The sequence below is a fragment of the Sphaeramia orbicularis genome, chromosome 9 (genome assembly GCF_902148855.1).
Source record: "Sphaeramia orbicularis chromosome 9, fSphaOr1.1, whole genome shotgun sequence".
Classification (NCBI taxonomy): domain Eukaryota; kingdom Metazoa; phylum Chordata; class Actinopteri; order Kurtiformes; family Apogonidae; genus Sphaeramia; species Sphaeramia orbicularis.
In genome coordinates this window covers 26881428-26892788 of record NC_043965.1, presented here as the reverse complement: position 1 = coordinate 26892788, position 11361 = coordinate 26881428, and the positions used below count along the sequence as shown (strand labels likewise).

General features: G+C 43.0%; 1 protein-coding gene across 1 annotated transcript; it reads left to right on the top strand.

Moving 5' to 3' along the window:
- The first annotated feature begins 3462 nt into the window (after window positions 1-3462).
- On the top strand, window positions 3463-11310 carry dnajb5 (DnaJ heat shock protein family (Hsp40) member B5). The gene is made up of 3 exons (XM_030144006.1): window positions 3463-3705; window positions 4428-5089; window positions 9207-11310. Exons 1-3 carry the CDS (start codon window positions 3495-3497, stop codon window positions 9438-9440), a joined length of 1107 nt encoding a protein of 368 aa, XP_029999866.1. The 5' UTR covers window positions 3463-3494; the 3' UTR covers window positions 9441-11310.
- The last annotated feature ends 51 nt before the right edge of the window (window positions 11311-11361 follow it).

The window sequence follows — 11361 nt, the reverse complement described above, 5'->3', positions numbered from 1 at the left end:
CAGTGCACAGTCAGCACTGGAGCAGCACATGGATCAGCTCCCAGTGATCATCAGTGGCAATTAGGATGGAAACACAAAACCAAAACACAACTCTGCAAAAAAAACAGACTGGCCTCTGAATGGTGCTCACATGAAGCAATGGTGTTCTGTTAAATAACCTGACATCTGCCCACTTACGTACCAAAATGTGACAGTATTACTTAAATCTGTTGTATAACCTGTAAGTGCAATTGGCTTTTGACTGCATTGCAGAGTCCATCACAGCAGAGCAGAGGGCCTTATGAATAGCACTTCAGTGCTGACCAGTTGTTGTTTTGGGACAACTGCAGTGGCCCTTAAGTCCCTCCCTCTGAATACACAAGAATGTCCTCCTCTATTCACCACAGTGACTTCATTATATGTGATGTGTAATGTGTGCAATGCAGTGTACATATATGACAGACTGTGTTCATATTTTCATGTCAGACAGACTCCTCCACTGAGACACCCACTTCTTCTCACACCTCCTTGCCAGTCCACTGGGGAGTGATGACTCAAGCTTAAATGAGTCTTTATTTCTCGCTCTCTTTCACATTGACCCAGTGGAGCAGAAGCATTTCGCCCAGCTGAGAGTACCTTCCTGTACACTTAACATTAAAAGTCATCGATAATGACTCAGAGCTCCACCGGTGGTGTAATAAATGTGTTGGGTTTTTTTTAGAAATCTGGGTAGGCTGCTTGTTGATCTTTGCTGGACTGAGAAGAGTGGAGAAGTCAAGGAGGAATGTTTGGCCTCTGACACACATCCACATTTTGTTTTAAGAATCTCCTTAGAGATTCTTGGAGATATCTGTTACCAGGTAAATCTTGGGTTATTTATGGATCATGGGACTTAGGTTTTTTTTGTTTTGTTTTTTTTGTTTTTTTTTTTTTACATCTCATTTATCTATCTTTGACTTTACCGCTATTACAACAGTAGGTTTTCAAATAACACAGGAGAAATATTTGGCTTCAAAAAATAGATATACAAGTTTGCAGGATTATGTTAACACAACTGCAATGATTGTCATGAACACCTGTGGAAGAGGAGGACACACATCCCAAACAAAACCCTTTAAAAGCCGGATGTTTTTCATTTTGTTCAACACAGGTGAGGGTGGAGTAAGTGTTTTTGAGCAGGACACTGAACCTCAAGTGGCTGCTGCACTAGCATGTGAGTGTGTGTATAAATGTGAGAATGTGACACATGAATCTTCCATAAGAGCCAACAGGCTGTAGAGTTGCCAGTAAAGAAAAATAAATAGAATTATTCTGAAAACACAGTCCATTTTTCCCTAGGCTATCTTTGCATAAAAAAGAAGAATAACAATAACAGAGTAATCACCATCTGACAGCAAATGACAGACTAGCACTAAGACCTTTGTTACCATGGTAACAGTCAATTTGGCACCAGCTGATAAAAATGGTATAAAAAAAAAAAAAAAAAAAAAAAGCTCATGGTTTTGGGATTGTCTGTGGTCTAAAAATGTCATATAAGGGGAAGAGTGGGCAAAGCTTCCCGCTATCTGAATCCACTTTATGTTTCCAGGTGAAACATTGACATAAAGGATGGAGACTGAGGGACTGAGTTTATTTAGCCTAAACATATGGGGAAAGGTTTCATATGATATGTTGTGGAAAGTAGGATGCGTCTCTAAATATATTCTCAAACTTCATAAAGATAGAATGTAAAACTGTTTGTGCGTCTGTGGACTCATGACATGACTCAGTGTTTAGACCAACTCAAGTCAGGCACGACTACACTAGGATGCGCACACAGGCACAGGCACGCAAACACACACTCATACTGATTTTTTTCTTCTTTAATCAGATGATTGTTCTTCTGTCAGCTATCAGCACTCTCTCTCTCTCCAAATAAGACTTTGTTTTTGTGCACAGTGAACCCCAGTCCCTCACACCTTTGACATGCCTGCTTACTTCATGTTTTCCAGGAGGGAGAGAGAGACAGAGACAGAGAGAGAGACAGAGAAAGAGAAAGAGAGAGAGAGAGGGGAGGATCAGAGCACAGGCACTGGGTTGCTTCAAACTTCATCCTACGTGGAACTCATTCTGAGTGGGTCGTGGTGTGTTTGCGAGCAGACTCTGAACAAAGAGTCCTGCTGACTGGCTGGCTGACTGGCTGAGGGCTGGGTTTTCTCTCCATGCTGCAAAAGGGTTTCAGACAGCAACAGACAGCACCAGGATCGGTAAGGGAAAGGTTTATGACATGCATTTATTAGAAAATGTGGAATTGAAGATGTTTCATAGTCAGATCAGGGAGGGAATGATCAGGATGTGCAGTAGGTGTGTGTTTAATCGACTAAAAGTTGTGGGTTTATGTGGATGGCTTCATGTTTTCAATCCAAGGCTGTTCTAGACTCAGTCAGTGGTCTGGGGAGGGGGTTGGGGAAGGGTTTTTTTTTTTTTGGGGGGGGGGGGGGGGGGGTCTGGGCAGTTGTCCGAGGTTTTCCAGGGAAACGTCAGATCCACCTCAGTGTTTGGTCACCGGTTATTTCAGAGCCTGTGATCCTCCCGGCGTCCTGACGTCAATTTATAAGGACCCACCGGAGCCGGGGCGGTAGGCACAGACGGACAGACGGACGGACGGACAGACGCACAACACGCACAGGACCATGATGATCTGATTTTCTACACAAATTGCTGGACATTCTGGTAGGAGTTCCTTTGTTTAATTTGTGTTTCCTGTCCTTGATTTTTCCCTTAGCCGGAGCATCGTGTAACGGATTTAAACCAGGCTTTATGTCACGGAATGATTTTTATTATAAGTGTAAATTATAATATGATTCATCTATTGTTGGATAATTCGGTTGTTTGGTGGTCGCCTTGTCATTGAGTCTATCCAATAAACTGTAGAGGCTTAGGATTTTTTTTTTCTGTGCTCTATACCTCTTTGTTCATAGCAGCTCTATAATAAATCTATAATATAGAGCCAGGTTACTGGTCAAACTGAGGCTCACTAGATGCTCCGCAGTGTCTTCTTGAAGCAGAGCTGGGGGCAGATCCTCAGGAGAATCAGCAGTCAAGTCAACTGATTTATAGAGCTCAAGGTCGAAAAGGAAATGAAAAAACCTGTGAATTTATTCTAAGCCCTAGTATTTCCTATTTGCCTGTCTGTGGAGCTGATAGTGAGAAGAAGCCCTTTAGTACAGCTGATGAAGGGGATCCCACTGCACTAGCACATCCCCATAGCAACAGATACCACAACCTGCACTCTGTGTTCCCGTTAGGTTGTTCTAACTTCCACCTCACTGTAAAAACCCTCAAGGATGGTGCTTAAGTGCAGTCTGCCCCTCTGCCAGGACATATATATAGTCTGTTGCTCTCATCAGGGAGTATTATAAGACCCTAACAGTCTTCTGTGTTTCACCAGTGACTGACCACGGCCTGAGCTGAAGAGGGGGTCCCAGCCCTGAGAGAGAGAGTGTGTGTGTGTATGTGTGTGTGTGTGTGCAGCTATGGGGAAGGACTACTACAAAACCCTGGGTATCCCAAAGGGCTCCAATGAGGATGAGATCAAGAAGGCCTACCGGCGCATGGCACTGCGGTTCCATCCTGACAAGAACAAGGACCCTAATGCAGAGGAGAAGTTCAAGGAGATCGCAGAGGCCTATGAGGTACTCAGTGACCCCAAGAAGAGGGTTGTCTACGATCAGCTGGGAGAGGAAGGTGAGGGGAGGGGGTGTTGTCATGTCTGGGTTTGGTCCTGTGTGTCTGCCTGTGTCTGAGTAATGATGGTAACCATTGAATGAAACCGGTCAGTGAGTGCAGGCAGAGCAGCACAGCCTTGTTTAACTGGTGTTATGATGGATTAAGTTGTTATTGAAATAGTTCAGCAACAAGCTCAGCTTCTAATATCACAGAGTAAGACTTTGGTGGTCTTTGGACACTCAAGTAATAATGCTGTGTCTGTTCTATGTTTTCATGTTTATGTGCAGCGACCCATGTGTGATTGTGCTTTGTTATCTTGAGCGTCAATAACATTTATCACTTGTAACTCTTTATACTCTACCTCAGCTGCTAGTGTGTCCATGAGTGTAGCTGACAGACAGATGGCTTAAGATCATTACGTAGTTGAGATATGAATAGCAGCGACTGTTGCAGTTCGCATTTGTGGGTGTTTTGTGCATGTGTGTGTTTCAATAGAGTGTGTGTGTTTGTGTGTGTTGGACAGAGTGACCTGGTATTTTATGAGTTCCTCACCATCAGTGCTGTTGGATGATCAGTGATGGTGTGGGATTTTTCCCACCCACGCAGGCTGTTACCTACACTCAGTTGTTTCTGAACAGGGACCTGTGTCTGGTATCTGAGATCAAATTAATGTGTGTTTTCAGTTTGTGGGCGTTTCAGTGCGTGCATGTGTAGTCTCACATTCTTTGTGTTTCTCTCAGGTTTGAAGACAGGAGGAAGCAGTTCGTCCGGCGCACCAGGCAACTCAACGTACCACTACACTTTCCATGGAGATCCCCACGCCACCTTCGCCTCCTTCTTTGGCGGCTCAAACCCTTTTGACATGTTTTTTGGCTCCAACCGTAGCCACAGCCGCTCCAATGGTTTCTCTTTCCACAATGACCACAGTAATGATGCTGATCCGGACATGGACATAGATGAGGACGACCCTTTCACTCATTTTGGGAGACAGTTTGGCTTTCCGGGGGGCATTAACAACGGCTTCCCAGGGGAGGGCCGCAGGAGGAGAGGGGTGCCATCAGAGCGCCTGGGAGCTGGTCGAAAGCAGCAGGACCCTCCTGTGGTCCATGAGCTGAAGGTCTCGCTGGAAGAGATCTTTCATGGCTGCACTAAGCGAATGAAAATCACTCGCCGCAGGCTTAACCCAGATGGGAGGAGCATGAGGACAGAAGATAAGATCCTCAACATCATCATCAAGAAGGGCTGGAAGGAGGGGACCAAGATCACCTTCCCAAAGGAGGGGGATGAGACCCCCGAGAACATTCCTGCTGACATAGCCTTTGTGCTTAAAGATAAAGGGCATGCCCACTTCAAGAGAGACGGTTCAAATATCATTTATAACTGCAAGATCAGTCTAAAAGAGGTGCGTTTGCTTTTTGTTATCTTACCTTTCTCCCTGTATCTCACTGTCAATCTCATGATTCTTTTCTCTTTATCATGAATCTGCAGCTAAGTGAATACATAATGCTGCTGAGGTTGGGAGTTTAATTCCTAGTGGAGCAAAGCAGGCAGAATTTTAATGTATTCAAGGAGCTGTAGACTCTTGAATGTGCTTCCAAAAATTTCATATTTTTTCCTACTATTTCTCATTTTATCATTGTTTGTCTGTAACTTTGCAAAACACAGTTGTGTGCAGGTGAAGAGGTATCATTGTAGTTTGATGACAGGTTTAAGTCCCCTTTAAGTGGTCATATAAAATTTATTGAGAATAATGTGTTGCTAGAGGATCAGTGAGCAGCACTGTCACTGCGGTGCGAGTGAAACAGTAGGAATGTGGTGTCCTTGTGTGACCGGCGGAGAGCCATCACTCTCAACTCTTTCTGCTCCACTGTGCATCAACACACATTTAACTGTGCACAAGCATGAACATGCATGCAGGCACACACACTTGCATCTTCCAGAGTATTTCCAAACACACTTGGTTAAAGATGGATTGTAGTGTAACTGTGGTGACAATCCAGACTGCTATTACTGTGATTGGCAGGACATTTAATTAGCTGCTCCTTTGAGGGCAACGGGTCCAGTACAGCTCTGGTCCGTCTGTGAATTGCACAAGCTTTAATGTTTCTAATAGCACTGCCACTCAGTGGCCTGGCAACTACATTGCTGGCTTAATGGCAGGTGTGCTCACAGAGTTGGATATGTCAGGGGAGCTGTTTGTGCTTAACTCATGCCAGTTTTGTACGATTTATCTTGAAAGCAGCACTGACTCTCATTAATCATAACAGAACGTGTGCAGTAAGTGTACCTGTCCTCCACACAAGTATGAAGACAGTCTTGTAAATGAGAACACATTAGAAAGTGTTGAGTAACATTAAGCAGGGAATGGTACTCGATCAAACCCGCACAAAGATTACATTTTCACTGCAGAACTCCCACAGCCAAGTGCTCTGCTCTTACAGCAGCCAGATTAGAGACTTAGTCTGATGCAGTTAAAGACAGCATGGGGAGAGAAGATGAAGATGGCGGGGGGGGGGCATCCGGGGAATATTAGGGAAGTGGGTCAGATGATTCAGTATCCAAAGCAAATAAGTGCTCATATTCCATTGCTCTGCTCTTCCCCGAATGCTGCAATGAAAAACACACCAGTCTACATGACACACACTAGACAATCTGCCACATACTGTATGGTGAATGTAAAGCATTGCACCAGTTAAAGGCACAGTGTGAAAGGAGCCCATTTGTCACTGAACACTGAAGCTACAATGGGAAAAAAGGAAACATAGAATTGACTCAAATGTTTTTATTTAGCAGTCATTATTTTGATGAGTATAAGACTGTGCTCTTCTGTGTTGTTGCCCCATGTTTTGTTCCCTGAGCATGCCCTGATGAGCTGCTTCCCTCCAGACAAGCCCTCTCTGTTTAGTCCTGTCAATCAGGCTTGACCACACTATAAAGTCCCATGTGAAGCCACTAGAGGCAGCTTCAGGCCTGCAGTGACTTCATGGTGACAGCAGTCCAATACAGTTAGAGAGCTTAGCATGACTTTGACACATCGATTTTCCTGAAACAGGCCCTTACCTCGTTCTATAGATCTATATGCTGGCTTTCTCTGGCAATAATGATGCCTCTGCAGTGTACTGCTGCTGTCATTGGTGCACTGTGGCAGAACATTTCAGTAGCTCCTGTCACCACTGCAATCTGCTCAGCAGCAAAACCCACATCCAAACACACATAGGTGTTAACTGTTGCTGTTTGGCTCTAAGAGATAAGTGAATGGCTTTTTGGGGTGTAAGAAAATAGCAGTACACATGAGTAACCTGATAGTATGTTTTATGATACTGTATCAATTCTCAAAAACACTGTAAATCATAGTTTACATGCAAAAATTCATGGCTGAATGATTTTTTACTGATATAAGTGAATCTAAATTAGTTTGCCCCAGTTGCAGAAAAAGTAGTGCTAGGATTTTGGGACAGCGATAAATCAGACCCCACTGTTCTGATTTACTTAAAAAAAATAAATAAATAAATCACAGTATATTGCAATTAATGCCGACCAGTGAGTTATTTTTTTATTGTCATCATAGGATGTCACAGCTTGTAGCACTTCCCATTTCCATTTATGTGAAGTATAACCATGAAAAAATGTTAAATTATCATGATAAATGTCAAATCTATATTTCAGTCTATAGTTTAAAGGCTGAAACCAGATGGTTATTTGTTGCTTAAAATGATTCTTCATTTATGATGAAAGCACGAGTAGGTTTCCGGGGAGGTGATGTGAGTCACATTGTCACAGTTATAGCAAAATCAAAGTACGTATTTGATGGTGGTGGGGGGTTGGGGGGGTTAGAGCTGTGTTGTCTGAGCGGAGGCTTATGCAATCAGCGAGCCCTCAGATCAGCTGGCAGTGTGTGCCTAGCGTCATGGCAACCTGTCTCTGTGTGTAAGACTTGTGTTAGTGAATGGAACTGTTCATAACAGGAGGATGAGCCAGTAGTCTCCATCATAGTCACACGCTAAATCACCCCCAATGTATGTAGTGAGTAAAAAGAAGCTGATGTCATGGCTGGAAAACCCTGTCTGTCCACTGAAGCAGCTGCTCTGTTGAACTGAACTTTAACTGTCCATGTGTCCATGTTTGTTAACAAAGCTGAAGGAAAATTCCTCAACAGAATTAATGAATGTCGGCTATATAATGACACAGACTGGGGATCAGGGGTTAAGCATGTGTAAGTACAAGCTAAATCACTCTTACATCACAAGAGGCTTGTTACCAATGCTTTTAATAGGCGGTGCATTTTGGAAAAACTTCAGACACAAACCTCATCTTCTAATTATAATCAGAGCATAGATTCTCAATGTGAATCCCTTAAGAGAATTCCAATTTTAAGATATTCTGAGGGCATTTAATTCCTTTATTAGAGAGAAAAGCCCTGGAAAACTCTTGATTTCAAGCTTCACTTTTATATGTAGATTGCCTCCAAAAGCCTATTTAACATGTTCCTTTTAATGTCTTTTGGGAATTTTACGCGTCTCTTTGTTATTTGTATCTTTTTGTGCTGTCTTGCCTTGCCAAAAGCCTTCCACTCTAATGAATTATGTGTTGTTTGGAGAGGTTTTCTGTTATTCTGTCTCGGTTCCTGTGTTTATTCACTGCATTTTTTTGTTTTGTTACTTATTTTGTTATAGTTCCTAGGAAAAGCATTATATAAGAAAAGTTTTTATTCATCGGGATGTTCATGCACAGAGTTGCGGGTTCAGATAGTTCACTTTATTCAGAGCAAATCTGGTGAATGATGCTCACTGGAAAGCCTGTGAAGCTGTGATAACGGCAGGTCTCTGTGTTTAGTTTAGCTTTCGCTACACTCTGACTGGATTCATCAGGCATTGTGATAAGAAGGCGAGGCTTAGTATGTGTGTGTGTGTGTGTGTGTGTTCTCTCTCTCCCTTCAATCTGACAAGCCCTCCAACTATTTACGAGCTCAGCCGATTCCTGCCTCACTTCATTAGCCCTGGCTATGAGACCACTGCTAAAATTAGTCCCCTGTGCAATGTGTAGACCCTCCAACTCTGACATACTTACAGACACCTCCTCCACACACACACAAAACACACAAAGACCGGAAAACTTTTCCATTGCCAAGTCATGTTTTCCACACATCCCTGTTCCAAGTGCTGTTCTGTAGACCCCACAGTGTTGCGGTCGATACTGAAATGATTTGTCAGCAAGGCCTACTTTCTGTCTCTAATAATGAACAAACACAGAAGGCACATAGAAGTTTGACTTATTAGGATGATTTACTTAGGGAAGATAAACGAAAGTTTGGCTCATGGAAACATTAGGTCATTGTTATATTCATGGCTTTGGCATTTCATTCCTATTAAAGATATTAACCCTCTCCTCTCCTCTCCTCTCCTCTCCTCTCCTCTCCTCTCCTCTCCTCTCCTCTCCTCTCCTCTCCTCTCCTCTCCTCTCCTCTCCTCTCCTCTCCTCTCCTCTCCTCTCCTCTCCTCTCCTCTCCTCTCCTCTTCCAGGCGTTGTGTGGCTGCACAGTTAGCATTCCCACGCTGGAAAACCGTGTCATCTCGCTCCCATGTCACGACATCATCAAACCAGGGACGGTGAAGCGACTCAGAGGGGAAGGTCTGCCTTTTCCCAAGAACCCGTCACAGCGTGGTGACCTCATCGTGGAGTTTTCGGTTCGTTTTCCCGACAGGATCCCCCCTCAGTCCAGAGAGATAATCAGACAACACCTCCCTCAGTCATAAGAAGACTTATCTCCTACCACATACCCCAGACTAAATGTCCCAAACTCAGAAAATCAGTCTATTACAAGCCTTTATCCACTCTCTTTTTAGAAATTTGACCCACACTGGTAGTTACCTCCTGCAGTCTCCTTGTCCTGTGTTAATGCACACAGCATTAAACAGCCATTATTTGTAGGTATTCCATAGAGGATGAAGGAAGATTGCCAAGAGGAAAGGCAGTATCAGGATGTAATTATCTGTGCTTGTTTTGTCTTTTGGCCCTGGCACATAAAACCTGAGCAGGGGAGCAGTGCTGAGGATGGGTCAGCACAATTATGGCTTCTACCTGGAACTTCTTTTCTTAACTCTGTTTTTTTATTACGGATTTATCAGTGGTTTTATATGGTGTCCAACTCTCCGATCCTCGTCTTTTTGTGATAGGATGAAGGGTAAGATATTTTTTAAAATGGTGTTTTTTTTTCCAGGTTTTTGATTTCCAAAGGAGGTTCCAAATAGGATTATTTATTTTCACCTTGAGTGTACCAGCAGCTTCAGTGTGTTTAGTGCATAACACCACTTGCTTTCTCTTGCTTTCGACTGAATAAAAGCATCATGCTAGAAGTCTGTAGGCTGTTAACTGTTTACTATGATCTGTCTCCCCAAAAATCAAGTTGTTTTCTGATGCCACAATGCACTTAAAATCCCGTATTACTCCAAATAGTGTTCGCATATCTCAGCTGCGTTGGAAAATCTGAGAATGACAATCACATATTGAAACAGCAGTGTAAGCTTGGATAATACAATCTGCACATAACATGGGTGCTTTCCCTTCTGAGTTCGGTGGTTACTCTGAAATGACTAGCCGGGCTCTGTATCTGAGGGACATTTAGGTGCCTTAGCCCTGTGTCATGCCACACATGTGAAAACACACACACAGATCACACTGTAATATATACAACCAGCCATGTTACATGCACAATAGACGATGCCCTATGCTGTGTAAGACAGTTCTATTGGGAGCTGGTAATAATGGGAAACTGTAAGTAAGCAATGTGAAATCTATCACCATTTTTTACTGTATGTAGACAATGGACAATTTTTAAGAAGACATTTGCTAGCAGACTGATGACTTTTGCCAATGCATCCCTGTAAAGTGCCGTACAGTACAGGTTGGATTTCCCAGAGGGATGTTAGCATGTTAATCTCATTCAGTGTAGCTGAAATCCACAGCGAATAATTGTTGATTCCTCTGGGAAAGCCATCTTTGTTGTGTATATTCTGCTTTCCTTCGTGCCACTTGAAGGCCGTGTCTCGGTGCTACTGTGAGCAGTGCCAAAAATAGACCACTTTGGTGTCTACTTTTGGTTTCATGGAGTCCTCACTTTGTGTTTTGATAACTGCTTCTGTCCTCTTAACATCTGTATATCGAACTTTGCATCTGTTTTTCAAGTAGGAACCCCTGTTTAGGAAACAGGTTTTGTAAAATTGCAGCAGCTGCAGGATGCTCTGAAAGCTCTCTTCAGCTCTTCCATTTGTAGTTTACAGCAGAGATAAAATGTATGTATGGTTTCAACAGACAGTCCTAATAGTTCATATATATATATATATAAATATATCGTGTATGGGAAAATGTTTGAATGCAACATGTTGATAAATGCACTTTTATGTCACAGACGGTGAAAACACTATGAAATGATTAGAGAGACTTGAATGTGTCTGAGTGTGTGAGCGTCCTGCCTCTTAGAGCCTCCAGAGACGCTGGACTTTGGCTGCAACCAGAATGCACATGTGCGGCTGCTGCTGAAAGACTGACTGCCACTGCTAATGTGCATTTGACCATATTTATGATCTTTTCAAAATGCCAACAAATAAACCAAATGTGTGAACTTAACAGTTTGTGTCATTACTTTTGCAGACACTATGATACTCTATCTCTTTTGGT

Bases quoted from the DNA above. Each gene is read 5' to 3' on its own strand.
- dnajb5 (XM_030144006.1), top strand. From the start codon at position 3,495: ATGGGGAAGGACTACTACAAAACCCTGGGTATCCCAAAGGGCTCCAAT. The intron at 3,706-4,427 runs GTGAGGGGAGGG...TGTTTCTCTCAG, and splicing joins CGATCAGCTGGGAGAGGAAG to GTTTGAAGACAGGAGGAAGC. The intron at 5,090-9,206 runs GTGCGTTTGCTT...CTCCTCTTCCAG, and splicing joins GCAAGATCAGTCTAAAAGAG to GCGTTGTGTGGCTGCACAGT.